The 19,514-nt window shown below is 40.5% G+C and overlaps 1 protein-coding gene across 3 annotated transcripts in view; it reads right to left on the bottom strand.

Annotated features, from left to right (window-relative positions):
- Positions 1-19,514, bottom strand: part of ABCB1 (ATP binding cassette subfamily B member 1) — a 100,234-nt gene that overhangs the window by 59,037 nt on the left and 21,683 nt on the right. For 2 of the 3 annotated variants that reach the window (XM_065938641.1, XM_065938642.1), the window contains 4 exons: positions 10,686-10,737; positions 8,206-8,397; positions 7,596-7,767; positions 247-371 (listed from right to left, as the gene is read on the bottom strand). In XM_065938641.1, the coding sequence (XP_065794713.1) occupies positions 247-371; positions 7,596-7,767; positions 8,206-8,397; positions 10,686-10,737 (541 nt within the window). The remainder of the gene's footprint in view (positions 1-246; positions 372-7,595; positions 7,768-8,205; positions 8,398-10,685; positions 10,738-19,514) is intronic. The other variant, XM_065938644.1, reaches the window with a different exon arrangement.

Here is a 19,514-nt window from a genome sequence, read left to right as displayed (position 1 = left end):
TATTTTATCTCACTACCCAAACTAGGAGACTCTAGAAAACACTTTGAATTAGCAGATATAAGAAGAATTACAACAATTAGAATCACAACTTTTCCAGAATATTAACTATGCTGTAATATATCCAAGAAGCTATTTTAGGAAACATATACATCAGAGAATACCTTAACAATCATCACCATCAACCTGAAGGGCATTTAAGATGACAGAATTTAACATCTCTACCAACTTAAAAAAGGAGACTCAAACCTTTCAAGTTCTTTCTTTTGTCCTCCAAATGCAATCACAGTTCTAATAGCCGCTAAGACCTCTTCAGCTACTGCTCCAGCTTTTGCATATGCCAAAAGTTCTTTATCAGTAAATGAAGACAGTATCTGTTTAAAAATGCAATTGCAGAAAATTTAAATTTTTTAACAAGTTAATTTTACCTTGTACACAAATACTGCTGTCCATAGAATACTGTACAGTATATAAATCTTTTACTCGTCGTTGGTTATGAAGTCCTCTTTTTTAGTATACATATTGTAGCCATTTCTTTTTGGACGGAGATGGTATATAATAAAGTAAAATTTCAACTTTCTCACTATACCCCTGGGTTCTCATACAAATAAATAAATCTGGGACTTTGAGGGAGATTTTAAATCTTAAAAACAAGTGTATACTCTAAACATCAATAAATATAGAAAATGGGGCAGTATATCAAAAAAATAGGTGCATTCAACATAGCAATTGCTAATTATACTCTGGTTCTGAAATATGAAGGTAGGAGGCCAGGAGAACACAGGGGACCAAGCACTGTGTAGTGACAGGACCTCAAGAAGGTTTCAAATGGCAGGGAGGCAGAGTTCCTTTTACTAGGGTTTCTGAGCACGACATTAGGCCACCATGGAGGTCTCTTTTACGGATCCTCTCTGATTTTTCTGTTTGGTCCCTGAACATCTGTTCTGTGGAAGGAACAGTACCAGGTCCTTTATATACAAAGGATCTCCTTCATCGGTTCTTCTCAATTGTACCAAGAAGTAGGCATTATTTTCCCCGCTCAATACATGAAGAAATGGAACGAGAAAGAGGTCAAATCAATTGCTAATAAGTGACATATCCATGCTTCACAGCATGAATCAACGGCCACTGGAGGGAATCTCTCTCTAAAACCAGCCACTGACATGTGTGGAATCCCAGAGAGCCCTGTGATTAAAACTGAGTCACCTGGCATGGGCGAAGGACTACTACTGTTACCTGAAACGCTTGACTAGTCAGCCAGCTAAATATTGCAAGAATTCAAATAAAATTCTGAGTAAATATATTATACTCTCTCAATAAATAATTTATAGCATCTGTGGACTCATTTGTATAAGTAATTAACAATCTATTCCTTCTTGTCATAAAAAGTTCAATGTTTTTGATTTGGTGCTTTTCTTCCTCTGCTGCGTGCGAAAGTAAAAGGAGCTACGACAGATGTAGGAATGGGTGGTGAAGGCAAACGAACCTTTCTATGTGCAGATGTTGTACTATATACACCTTCTTCTTTGGTACCCCAAACAACCCACTGATGCTCTAGACCTTCCTGACCTCTCCAAATGACCTGCCTAGGGCTGCCCTATCACATCTGCCACAACTGCTCACAGCACTGGGCCTGAACCAGGGAGATCACTGCCATCCCTGAACAAACAGGTCTGCATCAGGCAAGAGGCGCATACAATACAGTTTAGCTCTGCTTCTCTGCTCTTGTTGAAAACTTCAACCATCAACCACCCAGAAGCAGCTGACAACAGGAAGATCAGCAGAACTATTTTTGAATGAAGAGTTTCAAAACATGTCATTCTAATTTATTGTTGAAATATCAAGTACCATTCCAACTGATTTAATAAACCTGGCTTCTCTATGACCTTCCAGAATGATAAGCATATCCTTAGGCAAGACTACGGTAGAATGTTCATGAAGTGTTTTGTTTTTTAACAGATCATGTCTGTTGAAAGAAAAAACACACCTTCAAATACTCTCAGGGATGTGAAAAGTCAACTTGACTGTTCCTCTAATATAAAATAACAGAATGGTGATACTTCCATTATTCCAATCACCCACCTAAACGATATCAAATTTCACTAACTTATCCCTTTTTCCAAAGACTGCTAATTTTTTTTTTTAAGAAAGCCTAATTGTAATAGTGCCAGACACATGAAATTGTTGTTCCTCTAAGTTAAAAGCTAATACAGGCCACTTTATATTGTTCACACTAATACATTCAAAAGCAATAGTTTTTACCATGACAGATGTTTTGGCCTTCATCTTTGTCCCTTTTTTCCAGTTCTCAGTGTAGGTTTTTATTTCAGTTTGTTTGGGATAATTTATACATGCTTTATTTTTTTTAACTTGTTATTCTGAGATAATTGTAGACACAAAGGCAGTTCTAAAGAAGACAGTCAGATCCCATAAACCCTTTATCTGGTCTTCCCCAAACAACATCATCTCCAACATCTCTTCAGAACAAGATCCCAGCCAAAAATTCAAGACTTAACATTAATTCAATGTTATTCAGATTTACCAGTTTACATGCACTCGTGTGTGTGTTCAGTTCCAAGCAATGTTATCACGTTAGATTCTTGTGACAACAGTCACAATACAGAACAACTCCATCACAAGGACCCCTCAGTCCTACTCTGTAGCCACAGCCACCTCCTTTCCTACTCCTCATTTCTCCTCCCCTCCACACCATCCCTAACACCTGAAAACCACTAAACTGTTCTGCCTGTTATTTTGTTACTTTAAAAACATTATATAAATGGAGCATAAGGCATGTGACCTTCTGGGACTGGCCTTTTTCACCACGTGCAAATCTCTAGAGACTCATCCAGGTTGTGTGTGTATCAGCGCTACTTTCCTTTTTATCACTGGATGCACCACAGCCGCTCAACCAGTGACCCGCTCAAGAGCATCTGGGGTTGTTTCAGTTTGGGGCTACTGCTGGTACGGCTGCTATGAAGGCCTGAATACAGATTGAGTGAATACATGAACTTAATTTCTCTTAGATAAATGTCCAATACAACTGCTGGATTGTATGGTAATTGCATGTTTAGTCTTATAAGACATCGCAAACTATTTTTTCAGGTTGAATACCATTTTACACTCCCACCAATAACACATGAGTGACCCGGTTTCTCTGCATCTCAGCAGCATTTGGGGTTTCACTTTTATTTTAGCCGTGTTGGTAGACGTATAATGGTATCTCGTTGCAGTTTAATTTGCTTTTCACTGACGACTAATGCGGTTAAACGACCGTTCATGTGCTGACCTACCACCTGTATAACCTCTCTGGTGACGTCTGTTTATCTCTTCTGCCCAGTCTCTAACTGGTTCATTCGGGGTTTTTTTCCTTAATATATATTTTTTATTGACGTATAGTCAGTGTCTCAGGTGCACAGCAAGGTGATTCAGTTATACAAAAACACACATTATTCTTCAGATTATTTTCCATTACAGCTTATTACAAGATACTGACTATAGTTCCCAGGGCTATACAGTAAACCTCTGTTGCTTGTGGCAGATCTATTTTTCAATTAGAAATCTAGCATTCTATTTACACGAAGTCAAACAAGTAGAATCAAAATGTCACAAATTTTTTTCAGTTAGGCAAAAGTTCATGTTTTCTAAAAAGTATATATTGTACATACTATTCATATATATGTAGACAAAAGCTTTTCTACTATGCTCGATAAAGGCTTGAGAAAGAACACCAAAAAAAAAAAGAGAGAGAGATGGAGAAATTGGAAAACAAACTAAATGAAATGCCAGCACTGAATAAGAAATAGAAAAGTGAAACAAACTAAGTAAAATTAAAGATCATTATACAGATCAGTTGTTTTGAAACATGGTTGCTTATTAGAAACATATCTGGAACTCTAGAGGAAAAAAACAATACCTGGGCATTTGTATTTTTCAAAAAATTTCAATATAATTCAAATATGTATCTGGACTTTAAAAAGTGATTACAGGTTTTTCTATTAAATAGTAGTTTTGGTGATTTTTTCTTTAATGATCAAATTTTGAGAGTTCCTTATATATTCGATAAAGACTAATCCTTTGTCAGACATGTGGCTTGCATGTTACTTTTTCCCAGCTTGTAGCTTGTGTTTTCATATCGTTTACATGGTTTTCACAGCACAAGAGTTCCTGCTTTTTGGGGAAAGCAGATGAAGTCTTCCTTCTTCTAGGGGAGATTGTATAAAATTGGTGTCAATTCCTCTCTAAACGTCCAGTAAATTTTTCCAGTAAATGTTGTCTGTGCCTGGAGAATTCTTTTTCAGGAGCTCAGAACTTACAAAATAGATCTCTTTAATCACTATTTCATCTTAGTTGTTCTGGATATCACAATATTCACAGGCGACATAAAAATCTACTGGTATCAACATTTTACCACTTGTAATTTTGGGTTCAATCACCAAATATGATTTAGGAATCTCCTGGGAAAAGAAAGGCCCAAATTCCTGCTCTGTCTGCTGTTCCTTTTCCCTTCCTGATGCTCCCTCCAATATGCCTTGTATCACTTTCCTTCTGTTTGAAGAACTTCATTTAGCCAGTCTTTAATAGGAGGTATGCTAATGGAGACTTCCTCTATAGTCTTCCATGATCTGGGAATGTTTTTGTCTCCCCCATCATTCCTAAAAAATACTTTAACCAAGTATCCACAGTTGACAGGTCTTTTCTTTAAGCACTTGAAATATAATTTGCCACTTCCGTCTGGTCTTTATGGTTTCAGATAAGAAATACATTGTCATTCACATTGGTGTTCCCTGTAGGTAATGTGCTGTTTAGCTTTAGCCAATTTCAACTTTTTTGTCTTTAGTTTTCAATGATTTAACTATGAGTTTTAGCATGGATTTCTTTGGGTTTATCCTGTTTGAGGTTAGCTTAGCTTCTCGGGCCTGAAGGTTTCTCTTTCACAAACCTTGGACATTCTCAGCAGTTATTTCTTCCAATAATCCTTCAGCCTTACTTCTCTCCTTTCGTTTGGGACTCTAATGGTCACAAATGTTCTACATCGTGTTACTGTCCCACGGGTCCCTGGGGCACTTTTCATTTTCTGTTTCACGGTGGGTGACTTGCATTCTTCTATTTCCAGGTCCACTGACTCTATCCTGTCATCTCCACTCAACAAGATTAAGCCCCTCCATCATGACTTTTGTTCTACGCTGTATCTTTCACTTATCTAATTTCATTCTGTCCTTTTTTCTTAACTTCTGTTTCACTGCTGATATTTTCTATTTCCTTTTGTTTTAGGATAATTTGTAATTGATTAGTGAAGCATTTTTCTGATGACTCTTCCAAAATCCATGCCAAACAATACTGACATATGAATTGTATCAGCATTTGTCAGTTAAGTGTTTTTTTCTCATTCAAGTTGTGATTTTCGTAGTTCTTGGTATGACAAGTGGTCTTTTTTTAACTATATTCTGGGCCTGGTGTCTATTATGTTAGGAGACTCTGGGTCCTATTTAAAGTCTTTTATTTTAGCAAGCAGTTACCCTTTTGGGATTTAGCATATAATTCTTAACCTATACTTCTGTGAATTGTGGGTCAAGCAGCAGTTTTACATTCAGAATGTTTGTGGTATTATTTTCGTCAGCATGGTTTGTCTGCAGTTGCTGGGGCCCCTGCTTCTGCTACCTGAGGGAGTGAAAGTGGTTCTAAAGGTTGGACCACCTCCCGTAGTTTCCCCTCCCCTTGCCCCCTAGCTGACCCAGTGTTTCTGGGCGGGGTTAGAGAATCGCGTGCAGAGATCAAAAGAGGCTTTCTGGAGTAGGAAACTTGCTGGGGCCAAGCCTCTTCCTGTTCTGCCTTCTTGCCCCATGCCTCTGAGTTACAGAAGAGAGCCTCAGAATCACACGGACAAAGCAGCTTCCTCCACCAGGCTTCATTTCTTTTTTAGAAAGACTGACAACCAGACAATTTAAGGTTCCATTCATTAAATAGTATCTGAAGTAATGCACAATTAATTATTAAAAGAATAACTTACTGCTTTCCCCCCTAACTTAACTAGAACAAACATCAATACATTTTAGAACAGTTTTTCATCAAATACTGATATGAAGCATCTGCCACCTGACTTGCCTGACGTGCCAGTAAACAGAAAAATCAATTAACACAAAGGCTTTTGCCAAATATTTCAACAGATGCCGTTTAGCCACCAAGAACACCATTCAAACATTGTGTTAGTCTGAACAATAAATTAATAAGAGTTCTCAGAACTTCAATTTCTTCCTCTGTTAAATGAGATGATGTTTACACTTTACAAGAACATGTATTTCATGCCTTTGAGGAAGAAAATAATATGATGGAATGAGGGGGAAAATATTCTACAAACTTCTGCTTCATACGTAGAAAATACTATAGCTAAATATTGCAAAAAGTGTACCTAACATTTACTAATTTGAGGGGAGATTAAGATATGTTGTTATTTTATACTCTGAAATGCCCTGGGATTTTTTAACCTAAAAAAAGTGGAATCTGGGTAACAAGGTCCTACTGTATAGCACAGGAAACAGTATTCAATAACCTGTGATAAACCATAATGGAAAAGAATATGAAAAATAATGTGTGTATATATATATATCTGAATTACTTTGCTGAGCAGCAGCAATTAACACACCATTGTAAACTAACTGCATTTCAACAAATATTTTAAAAAAGAGAAAAAAATATACATTTGCCTGACACAGTAGATACTTTAAAAAATGGCAGTTACTGTTTATAATAGCAAAACAATATCCATCCTACAGGGTTAAATTTTTTAAATTTCTTAATACAGCCTGATTTGTTTTGTGTTAGGCTTGGGTTTGCTTGGCCTTCCGTTATTTTACATCCTTTTGCCATGTGAATGTGTAGTGCTGTCTCTAATTTCTCTTTTTCTCTAAAAACTACATACCAGGCCAATCTCTCCACGGCCACCTACACTTACACGAAATCAATTTAGAATGAACACCACACCCAGTCTCAACAGAAAAGCCTCCGTGCAGAGACGGGGAGGGCCATTTGCATTGCTTTGCTTTCGTGACAGAGAGGGAACTGCAGACCTCATATGTACACGCATAAGGGGCTAGAAAATACCTTTTTAAAAAATTGTCTTCACACCAATGGACTTAAGTATGTAAAAACACAGAGCCATTTATAATGCTGACAAAACTGTTCTGCCAACAAAATTAATAAAATCTACAAAAACACTGACATCAATAATGGTAACTGGATGGGACTTACATGCTAGTCACTGAACGTGAAGCTCTCCTTGTGAACATGGAACTGTCTGCTGGGGAGCACAGCTCTCCGAGAGCCGGGCATGCCTTTGGCACGAAGGCAGAGAGGAGATGGGAGAGCTCCATCGTTCCCTTCGCCCATAACAGCACAGAGTCTGGGTGGGGACACCTCAGTGACCTCACATCTGCCTATCCCCACTGATGTGAACAGAAGACTTAACACCAAGATTAATCAGAAGATTTAACGTCAGTGTCAGGGTCATCATGTGACAAAAACAGCCTTCTACAGGAGGAGATGTGGGGTGTTATTGTGGAGACAGTTTAATAGCCTGGATTCACAGGCTTCACACCTACCTTTGCCCAGATAGCAGCTGACAGGCCAAGAACAGGACTGATGGCCAAAATCACAAGGGTGAGCTTCCAACCTTCTGTAAATCCTATTATAAAACCGGTGAAGAATGTTGCCATTGCCTGAAAGAACATTCCAATTTTGTCACCAATTCCTTCATTGATTTTGGAGACGTCACTGAAAGAAGAGTGTTAGAAATATCAGGATCATGAACACCAGAACTTTCCTCCTGAATCTAGCTGAGTGTGTGTGTGTGTGTGTGTGTGTTTCAGCGTGGGATAAGTCAGTTTACACCCAGGATCTTGCTCGGGAACGTCCCAGGCAAGCACCATGCCGCCACCCTAAGCTCACTCCCACGGGATGTCTCGGCCCTGGCACGTCCAGCCCCTCATTCACTGCCGGTCACGCGGGACCTCTTCATGCCCTGCCAGGGTTCTGGGAACGAAAAGACGCGTGAGGCACGAGCAAGACTCAGCAGGAATTGAGCTTCAGAATTCCTTCTGAGGGATGGGCACTACCTCCAAGGATTACCTACTGACAGATTTCATGACCTCGTTTCCATTTTAAAAGAATAAGCAACACACGTCAGAGTTGAACACACACCCAGGTACTTACTCTATGAGACGGGTATTAAGTTCTCCAACGTCATGCACGTCAAACCAGCCTATCTCCTGTTTCATGATTGCATGAAAAAACTGTTTTCTGATTCTGTGTACTTGTCTTCCAGCAGCCAGACACCAGAACGAGACCTGGATGTAAGCAGCAATAAGCACGCCAGCGCCAATTCCAGAGTAATAGTAGGCGTACCTGGAAAACGACGAGACAGCTGCACACGCGCCAGCTTCCCATCAACGCACCTGCGCCCAGCAGACCACGCGCCCTGCCTTTTCAGCCATCTGGCAATCCTGCCCTCCCTCAAAGCGGAGCTGATGGGCAGCATCCAACTACGGCCACCCTGGTAGATGTCATGGTGACGAGTGTGCCTTCTGTTTGGGCTCAAATCCCAGTTCTTAACTGCTAGACAGGCTGACTTCACCTTTCGAAGTCCCAGTTTTCCAACTGGCAAAATGGAGATACGAACTGTAACACAGTGGGACTTCCCTGGCGGTCCAGCAGTCAAAACTCCGTGCTTCCATTGCCAAGGGCACGGGTTCAATCCCTGATTGGGGAACTAAGATCCGGTATGCCTCGTAACACGGCCAAGAAAAAGAACTGTAACACAGTAATATATAAAAACACTTGCATCTGTGCCTGGCACACAATTAGCATGTAGAGAAAGCCAGTTCTTGTGAAAGACGTGAGTGGTGCCTAAAAGCATCACAGCATTAGGTAAGGTCTACCAGTGTCATCTGCATACCTGGGTTACCCCTGTATCAGCTGATGGACACTTGGGATGGTTTCTGCACACTGGGGAACGGAAAGAAGTGACAGAACTTGCCAGAAAGTGAAACCAAGAGATGGGAATGGTCACTGACCTTTTGGGTTATTAATCTGCCAAGAGACAAACTGAGAATAAAAAATGCTTTTGTACCATCTGCCCAACTGGCCATCATGAGTTATCCTGAAATGCTTAATGAATCAAGTAGCAGGCCCTCCAGTTTAAATTCTAACAATAAAAGAACATGTGCATCTTCTAAAACCAGACCCCTGATCAACTAGAAATACCAAATTTGTATTTCCTTATCTGAGTCTTCATACAGAAAAAAGCAAACAACTCATGTGTTTCACTAAGCAGTTACTTTTCAGGTAAAAACAAACATTCAAAAATAAAATACAGGATTCCAATATTCCCACTTTTAAAAAACTTGCCACCCTCAAAGAAAAAACTTCTATGAATCATACAGAAACTATAACAATGGTGATGTAACAACCAGATAGTTGCTGATGTCGATGCTCACAGCCTGATGTAAACGTATCTTCCCCAAGTTATGCCTGGTAATGTACAATATATTTATCAGGGAAGACAGAATTAGAATACTAAATTTTAGTTAATAGATAACTCAATATTTATTATCCAAGTGTTAATGATACAGCAAGAGATAGCTAAGAACAAGTTCCTCATTAACAAGTGGAACGTGTGCTTTGAAAATGAGCTAATGTATTGTAAGCCACTGGGCTGTTCACTCAGAAAAAAACAGCTGTACTTAAGCATTTATAAGATGATTACGGGCTTCCCGGGCGGTTCAACTGGTAAAGAGTCCACCTGCTATGCAGGAGACCTAGATTCGATCCCTGGGTTGGGAAGATTCCCTGGAGAAAATAACAACTACCCACTCCAGTGTTCTGGCCTGGAGAATTCCACGGACAGAGGAGCCTGGCAGGTTACAGTCCATGGGGTCACAAAGCGTTGGACATGACTGAGAAACTTTCACTTTCAAGATGATTATAAGCCACTATTTTTCATCAATATGAAAAAAAGTGCCTCTCCATAAGAGTTTCTGGAGGTGTTTGCTTCTCAACTTTCAAAATATGGTCAAATATGTCCGTTTTAATCAAACCTAATAGAGTACTTACAGGATAATGTGAAATCATTTTCTTCTGAATCACCAACTCATGGCTTTGGACAAGTTTTATAAGCTGTTCTAAGAGCATACTTCAGGGCAAGTAAATCATTAATGAAAGCTTCCAAAGCAATTTAAGGTTAAAAGGACTATATTTATTCTGGAATGCCTTGTTTCATTGTTCAGAATAAGATGCTATATTTTTAAAAATTCTGTTAACTGATCTCATTATATCATGACTAAAACTATCCAAGAAGCAAACTAATAATACAAAGCCATTGCAAATAATGTGATTCTTAACTGCATTTTAAATAGGCTCACTTTGAACCCCTCTAATTTCCCTGCAGATGACATTCTATATTTACCAATCCAGACATCAGTCTGATCCAGGCTTAACCTTCACTTTAGAGTGTCTTAGGCAGCAAATTCTTTTCTTGAAGAAAAAAACCTATACTGTATCCTCTTAAAAAACTAACAATGATGTTGCTCCCCTCAAAACTTTGAATCTTTATTATAATAGTGCAAAATTTTAAACCATATCACAATTGGATTAAGACAGAAAGGCTTAGCAATAGTAGAAAAATGTCTACTTACGTGGTCATTTCCTTCTCCAGCTTCTTGCCATAATCTGTTCGATCTATAGTACCTAGTTCACCGCAAAACAAACATGCACTGTTATGTCTCTTTATTTTCCATTAAAAATATGCATATAAATAGAACATCCTCCACAGTCCAGTATTAATAATCTGCTTTCCAATGCAGGGGACATGGGTTCAATCCCTGGTCAAGGAACTAAGATCCCATATGCTGTGCATGAAAACTAAGCCCTCATGCTCTGGAGCATGCATGCCACAACTGGAGAAGCCCATGCGCCCCAACAGGAAAAGCCCACGCACCCCCCAAAAAATCTCACATGCCACAACTAAGACCCGACACAGACAAATGAGGAAATTTCACAAAGATAAGCCTGGAAAAATGAATCAAACTTGTGTCACTTCACAACTTACACAAAAATAGCTCGAACTAATTTAATCGCAACTATCTATAAGCATCAGGGCATCTGTGCAAATCCTTTACTACTGGCTGTGTGCAACCACACACACACTAAATTCAGTGAAGCTTACTTGCAAGAAGAAAGCTGCATTGATTAAGGAGTCTGTCAGCAGAGATACTAGTGTCCCTGGATTAAAATGTTTTATGAAATACTACTCCAAGATGACATGGAGAAAAATCTTTTCTGCGGGCTTTGTCCTGATAAATATCAGTGCAGACTTGACCCTAAACCATTTAGTATTTCAAACTGAACATCACATTTCTTCAGTTTTTATTTTAAAAATTTAAGATACAAAGAATGTAATAAACACCAGTGAGCTCATTATGCAGTATTAGCAAATGTTAACATTTTAGGACAAGGTACATTAAAACTCTAACACCTCGCTCCAAACACACACACACACACACACACACACGAGTGCATGCACTAGCCACTATTCATATTCTGGTGTGAATTTTTCTTCAGATTTTATTTTCTATATGCAAGTATACACATACATCAATACACATACATGCTTATTTTAAAGGAGAGAATCACAGTTCACATTCAGTGGTCAATTTTCCATGTCCATGTGTGGGTATATGGGGCCTCCCCGGTGGCTTAGTTAGTAATGAATATGTCTGCAATGTGGGAGACTTGGGTTTGATCCCTGGGTCGGGAAGAGCCCCTGGAGAAGGGAACGGTTACCCACTCCAGTATTCTGGTCTGGAGAATTCCATGGAGACAGGAGACGTGCAGGTTATAGTCCATGGGGTTGAAAAGAGTCAGACACAACTGAGTGACTTTCACATGTGTGTATATATGTGTATCTTTGTTTTTTCAAAGTTGCATTAAACATTTCAGTTGCTTCCAGTCTTACTCTTACATGCAATGCTGCATTAAACATACCTGTCCACATATATTATAATGGTGAATATTTTTGTAGGATACATTATTATAATCAAGATGGCTAGATCAATGCGGGGACCACACTTTAAGTCTTGTAGTCATTCCAAAAGTTACAATGCAACATAAGAGGGCCTAGTTCAGGTGAGTGTGCTCTTGACAGGTATGGGAAAGAAGAGTAAAAGCTTTTCTGGCAGAGAGAACAACATTGGATGTGTGAAGAATGACTAAGCTGCTTTGGCACGAGTATGGGTGTGTTGTGTGGATGGAAGGAAGTGGATACATGGTTGAAAACATCATCTAGGCTCCCAGGTATGGTATATAAAAACTAGTACACATTATGTGAAAAAATAAAAATAAATAAAAACTAGCAGACATTATGTGTGTGAGTGTACATATATATGTACATGTATGTGTGTGTATATATGTGCACATAAATATACTTTTCTTCAGATTCTCCAACATACTGAGTGGAGTTCCCTGGGCTACACAGTAGATCCTTGTTGGTTTTCTATTTTATATAGAGTAGTGCACACATGATAATCCCAACCTCCTAATTAATCCCTCCCGAACAAGAAAAGTCAAATATTTAAGTGTAGCTTTTATTTTAATAAAATACTTGCTTAGATTCTTGACCACTCTCTCCTCTGGCTTCCAGAACCTCATTCTCCTGGTCCTCCCATAACTCCGATCCCTCTCGCCTAGTCTCATCCACCAGTCCCTCATGCCCTCTCCTCCCTCCATGCTGCTGCCTCGCAGAAGGTTACACTCACCCCCAGGGTGGGCTCTACACTCGTGCCGCTTCAGGGACCCCTGATCTGTCTGGGAACCGCTCAAACCCTCTCCTTCCTCACAGCCAGTGTCTGCTTCAGGTCCCATCACCTCTCACATCTGCTCCATCAAGAGCCTCCTACCTGGCTTTTCTAATCCCATCAAGTCTTTATCTTGCCACCAGATCTTCTTTTTGGGAACAAAAATATAATTATATTGCCCCTGTTAATAACCTTAAATGACAGTCCACTGAATAAAGGACAAAGTCCAAGAGCCGTAACATGCCCTATTATTCCCTCTGCAACCTTACCACAATAAGCCACGCAATGACTTCGCAGATCTTTTCTTTATCCCCACCCTTTCTCCTCATCCCAGTAGCAGGGCACTGTGCAGGCACCACCTTGGGTTGGGGGTAGGGGGCGAAGACACCACCGCATAAAAGGAAGCAGTGCCCAAGTCTGTTGACCATCACCTGCCTTTGCCCTTGGGATTGGAGAGGAAACTGGGCATGACAAAAGATGTTGCTTCAATTTCACGAGACTACGCTCTGTCCTTTGAGACTAAAAGCTTCTTTCCACACCCTGAGATGAGCTGGAGAGGAGAAGTGCTGACAGTGTTCCTCCTCTAAGCCCTCATTCATTCTCCTCTCTCTACCTGGACTGCCTTTTCCTAGTCTTTCTCCAGGAAAAGATTGGTCCTTCATGCATGAGCTCAGTATGACCTCTTCCCAAGGGGCTTATCTCCAGCAGGGCAACTCACAGGGTTCCAGATTAACTGACACATGATTCACTGACTAAGCCAACCCTAGAACAGACACGCCACGGTGCACATCCACCTCCTCCTCCCATCTCCACTGCTGTGAGCGCCTAGAGAACCCGACTGTGTCACTCACCTTTGTGCCCTTGGCGCACACCCTGCTGCTCTGTCTGCTGTCCCTGAGCCTGTTCCCAAGATGCTCAAAGATCTCACAGAGCCAGCAACACGCAGACCATTGATAAGAATATTCCAATGATCACTCTATTTTGTACATGTGCCTTGCATATTGTAGGGTTAAACAGAGATACAGCAGACCACCAGCTTACTACCTGGGGTAAGGAAGGCCTTTTCTAAAACCAAGCAAGACTGCAAAGAAACCTACAACTAAACAGGCTTCTGCCTGCAATCCAGGAGACTCAGGTTCGATTCCTGGGTCAGGAAGTTCCCCTGGAGAAGGAAATGGCAACCCACCCCAGTATTCTTGTCTGGGAAACCCCATGGACAAAGGAGCCTGGAGGGCTACATTCCGTGGGGTTAGGGTTACAAGAGTCAGACATGACTTAATGACTAAACCACCAAACAGTGTCTAGCACCACAACTAGACTTCATACCATTTTGGGATCACATTTAATTACATTTTTATCTGACCCAAATATCTCAATAAGTTTAGTAGTTTTAACTACTGAACACTTAATAGTATAAATAACAAGTATCTGACATGGATACACTTGTGATTTCCTAACTGGTAAAATCAGAGTATGTTATAAAGGTGTTTTCAATCCACACTGCACATCACACAGTGTTCTAGATGCTGTGAGCATAACCCAGAGCCAGAGTACCGCTTTTTCTAATCTCACTGGATTTCTGTGCGAGTAGGAAATCCTTTCACCATCAGACCCCAAACTCCATGTGATAGGGTACCACTGCTGAAACATTAAGATAGTTAAGATAGGAACTTTTTTTCTGTTATACCTTTCTTCCCATTTGAGAAGCTGTAATAGCCTGGCAGGCTGCAGTCCACAGGGATCGCAAAGAGTTGGACATGACTGTGCGACTGAACTGAACAAACAAGTAAATCAATAAATCAACAAGATAAGTGTAATAACTCATAAAAGGGAAATAAAGCAGTGATGCTACAGTAACTCTGGAGTGGACTAGGGACAAAGGTCTTTCTGAGAGAGAAATAAATGATAAGACGCTGGGGCAGGTCCTACATGGCCCCTAGCCAGGAAGGAAATGAGAGCATTCATGGGACAGTGAGAAGGTCACTGTGGGTGGGTTGTACTCAGAAAGCAATAAGCAATGAGACTAACGAGGCAGAAGGGGGCCAGATCAGGCGGGCCAGGTAGGCCAATGGGAGACATATTTACTCCAGGCGACGGAAGACCATCGAGGACAGATGGGACCTGCCATATGTTTGTAAAAGCTCATTCTGAGGGACTTCCCTGGTGGTGCAGTGGCTAGGACTCAGCAATCCCAAAGCAGGAAGCCTGGGTTCAATCCCTGGTCAAGGAACTAGTTCTCACATGCAGCAAATAAGGGTTAGCATGCTGCAACTAAAATCCAGAACAGCCAAACAAATTTTTTCAAAAAAATTTTTTAAAGCTCATCCTGAGAGTGTGTGGAGAACTGGATACTAGTGGGTGGGGGTGAGTGGAAGCACAGAGAGGAACTGGGAAGAAAAAGGGTGAGTCGGCAGAGGCTGCAGCCAGGACACGTGGTGGCAACATAGGCAGCGACTTCAGCACTGCTGCCAGGCGGCAGGAGAGACAATTAGCAGAGGTCCTCCCCTCCACCACTTTCAGCCAAGGAAGGCTCTCTTTGAGCTGTTTTCCACAGACAGCATTTATGACAGACATCATTCACACAGGAGGATTCTCTGATTAAAGACGTGAGTAAACCACTGCCTTCAGGGGCCTGTCAGGTCCGTTCTAGCTCAAGAACGCTATGACTCGATTTTTCCCGTCATCTTGTGCAGAAAGCTCCATCAGACACAAGCAAGAGGAACTTGGACCTTCTGCTTAGATGTCACTCCCCTCTGGCACCTGCCTGCCACTCAGGGAGGCCGGGCTCATCGCAGGTGACCGAGGTGACTCTGGGAGCCTCAGTCCCTCCCAGCTGAAGAGCGGTACCTCGGGGCTGCCCTGACAGATACACTAATATGTAAGTCCACGGGATGGCATCTAGGGAGGGAAGAGACCAAATGAAAAGTTGGGTTTGAAGCGTTTGCTTCGATTTTAGGCAGAATTTGAAACCACCAATAGAGTGGGGAAAATATCAGAATAAAAGGCAGGATTCCTGGCCCAGGAATTCAGCAACACCCACTAGCAAGCAATTCCATTCTGGCCATGCTGGTTCAACTTCCTGAGCACTGGTTTCTACATCTATCAAATTATGGGTTTGGGCCAGATGATTCTCTGGGCTCTTTTTCACCTATAAAATTCTGTGATTTGGTCTCTCATTTATTCACCTCACTTCTTAAGCACCTAGAATGGGTCAGGTATTATCTATTTTCACTTTTTGCTGCTTTTTATATTATAGAGTTTACACTGTAACTAACCTACTTTTTAAAAAAGCGTCTCCCCCATGTAACAAAAAAGAAATCTGTAGTGTAGTATTCTACACTACTACTACTATTCTAGAAAAATTAGACATATTTTAAGTTTTTACTCAAACTTAAAAAATAAACTGCCACACTAAACAATATACTGCAAAATATTTTGCCATTAGTTGGTATTTGATTTTTCCAGAAATTTATCTCTAAGAACTTTTCCAATGAAATAGTTGGAAGCAGAGGAAATCCTTGAGCAAATAAAAAAAACAACCATCATGGAAATTTGTACGAAGTACTTAGAACTGAAATATCAGCTATCATTCTAGTTGGAAACATACTCATCATGCTGGCCTTGAAGACACTGACAGCAGTGTTTTCTGTATTTTCAACACCAAGGACACACACTCAAGATCTGCATATTCTTTATATGTTCATAGTTTAAGCAGAATATAGATATTATTTTGATTACTGGCATTTCACAAATAGTTTTCATCTTCCTCATATGAGTTTTAGTGAGGTAACAGTAGAAATGGTAAAAGATAAATAGAAAAGTAAGTTATTTCTACTTTTTTCTCCTTTTTCCCTGAATTATTAACTTGTCTTAGAAGTTGAGTGTCCCCTGTTCTCCCTTCCTCAGCCCACAGTCTGGTAACAGGAGACTAAACAGAACCAACCAAGACATAGTTATGGAGAAAAAGAAAAGTCACCCATGTACCATCAATTGAACCATCAGAGACAAACAATCAAGAGTTTATTTCAAGGGTACCTCTGGGTGACAGTCACATCATGAGACATGGCAGATCTCACCCACATACTTTCATTTCTGGATTAACATGTAATCCTCAGTGTCTTCCTTTCTGGGTCTCCATCTGTCTACCTGATTCCTTGGACTTGGGGCTGGTTTGCATGGGTTCAAATAGTGAGTAACGCTATAACCTCAGTCAATTAAATATACTCAACGCTCTGAGCCCTGGTTTCCTCATCTGTAATGTATAGATAATAACAATATCATCTTCATGCCCATGAAGAAATAAAGGTGTTATACACATAAAGCACTAAGAAGATTGCCCAGAAGATATTAAATGTTCAATAAATCTTAGCCCGGGAGACTCATCATCCCTTCAACTCAAGTGATGCCAAATCTCTAGGCCTACTATTTATGCTAAGATTCAGCCTCTCAGCTTTAACTGCCTGGATACCGTTTACACTTGTACCCAACCCATCACCTTTAACACAACATGTCTGCAAATGACAATCACCTTTATTCAGGCTCATCTTCAGGCAGTGCACAGTCTCATGAGGAAGATGAGAACGCACAGAAGACTACAGAACTTCAGCACTGGTTAAGCTCTGGTCACACAAGTGGACCAGAGTTCGCAAGGCCCAAGTCAACAGAGATTTTAAAGCAAAGGCAAAATCTAACAAGATGGAGATACAAGGGAGTAGGATATCAGGAAATCAGGTCCACACCAAAAAGATAAATAGAGAAAGGTGTTAAGAGAACAGAAAGCTTATAAGGGGTCTATTACAGCAACAGAGAAGGACATGCTCGCTCAAAAGTTTTTACAACTGTCTAGTTAAAGCCTATGTTTATTGTAAAACTCCCAGGCTTTCAAGAGCCTTAGCAAATCCAAGCTTCCTTAAGCAAGGAATACTTCCTGTCCAACAAGGAGGCTCTGGTTCCTAGTCTGCCCCCATGAAGAGGTCACGAGGTTCTACCTGGAGAAGGACAAGAAGAAAGGTCTGAGAGTGTCTGGGGTCCCAGAAGCATCAAAAAGCTCGCTTGCCCTCGTCTTCAGGAACAACATCAAAACCTTTGAAATCCTTCCCATCCAGGCAAATTTCAGGACATCTGGAAGTCTGACTCTGCAAACAGGTTTACAACAGAATACTGACTGTCCCAGGGTAAAAATTACTGTAGAGATAAATCATAAAGACACAGAAGGATATATGACAGGGGAGAGGCAATCAGGAGTAGTGGTGAGAGAAGGGTGTTAGCTTTGTTTTTTATCTAACATTTGTTTTTAAACGTTTTCACTTGTTACACAGAACATATCTACTGTGTGCACGAGAGAGATACCATCTGACCAAACTTGGTTAGCACCTCCTCTTGGAAGCCTCCCATGATTCCTAGATGGAGCCAAATACCCATCTTTTCCTTCCCAAGTATTTTGTGTATCTCTGTATCAAAGCACTACCCATGTCCAACTACACTGGTTGGCTCCCTGTCCATTCCACCCATTATACCAAGTTTCCTGGGGGCTGGAAATGCTTCTTTAGGACACATACTGTTGCTGGTACATAGAGCACTCTGTCAACTTTTTAAAAAATGCACAAGAGAGTTGTGAGCTGTTTTATTTTAGGCAAAATGAGGGCTATAGTCTGGGAGACAGCACCTCAGATAGCTCTGAGAAATTGCTCCAAAAAAGTGGCGAGGGAAGGACAGTATATATTCAATTTTGGTAAAGGGGGAGTTCATGCAAAAAAAGCACTTATCTTTGCAAAGGTTTTCTGCTAGTCAAGAGCAACTAACGTCACCATGAAGGAAATAAGTGCTTTTTAAACATGAGGAGATGCAAGAACTGGACTCTTCAGATCAAATCCTGAAAACATCTATCTGAAGACCTGTTCTGCCAGTTCTCCAGAGCACAGGGTGCCTCATTTCTGATCTCCATCTTAAACTCCCCTAAAGGGAGTAGCCATAAATAGTAAAATGTCTGTGGCTTCCATGAAAGCAGCCATAGATAATATGCAAACAAGTGGGCATGTCTGTGTCCCACTAGAACTTTATGTATAGATACTGAAATTTCAATTTCATATTATTTTATAATATGTCACAACATATTTTTCTTTTATTTTTTTCCCAGTGATTTAAAAATGCAAAAATCATTCTAAGCTCACAGATGGCATAAAAAGAGGCAATAGGCCAGATATGGCCCACGGGCCATAGTTTGAGGCTCTTGCCTTCCCTGAAAGGCATGGCTAGCAGTCCACAGTTATTAAGGAAATGCACCTGAAAAGGACAACTTCACATTGATAACAGGTGCTGAGTGACTTGCAGTATGCCTTCCAACAACTATAAAAACTGAGTTAGTGTCACAGAGCTCTGAAAAGATGAAATGAGACAGGGAGCCATATCACTGCAAGTTATGAAGGTTCATTTGCGAGGAACATAGAAGCATGAGCTTCTTGTTGATCATTATAACAAATATTAACAATTATTGAGGACTTTTTTATGACTAAACCCTCTTCTGTGAGCCTTAAGTGAGGAATCCATTTAATTCTCACAATCCTTCTATGAAGTAGGTTCTACTGCTATCTAACTGTTCCAAAGATGAGGAAACTAAAGTATGAAAATAATCCCCCAATCTTCTTAACTAAAAAGTGACAGAGGTGGAGTTTC

The sequence above is a fragment of the Muntiacus reevesi genome, chromosome 6, assembly GCF_963930625.1.
Source record: "Muntiacus reevesi chromosome 6, mMunRee1.1, whole genome shotgun sequence".
In the NCBI taxonomy this organism is placed as follows: domain Eukaryota; kingdom Metazoa; phylum Chordata; class Mammalia; order Artiodactyla; family Cervidae; genus Muntiacus; species Muntiacus reevesi.
The sequence above is the reverse complement of the archived record's forward strand: the minus strand, read 5'-3'. Positions and strand labels throughout refer to the sequence as shown.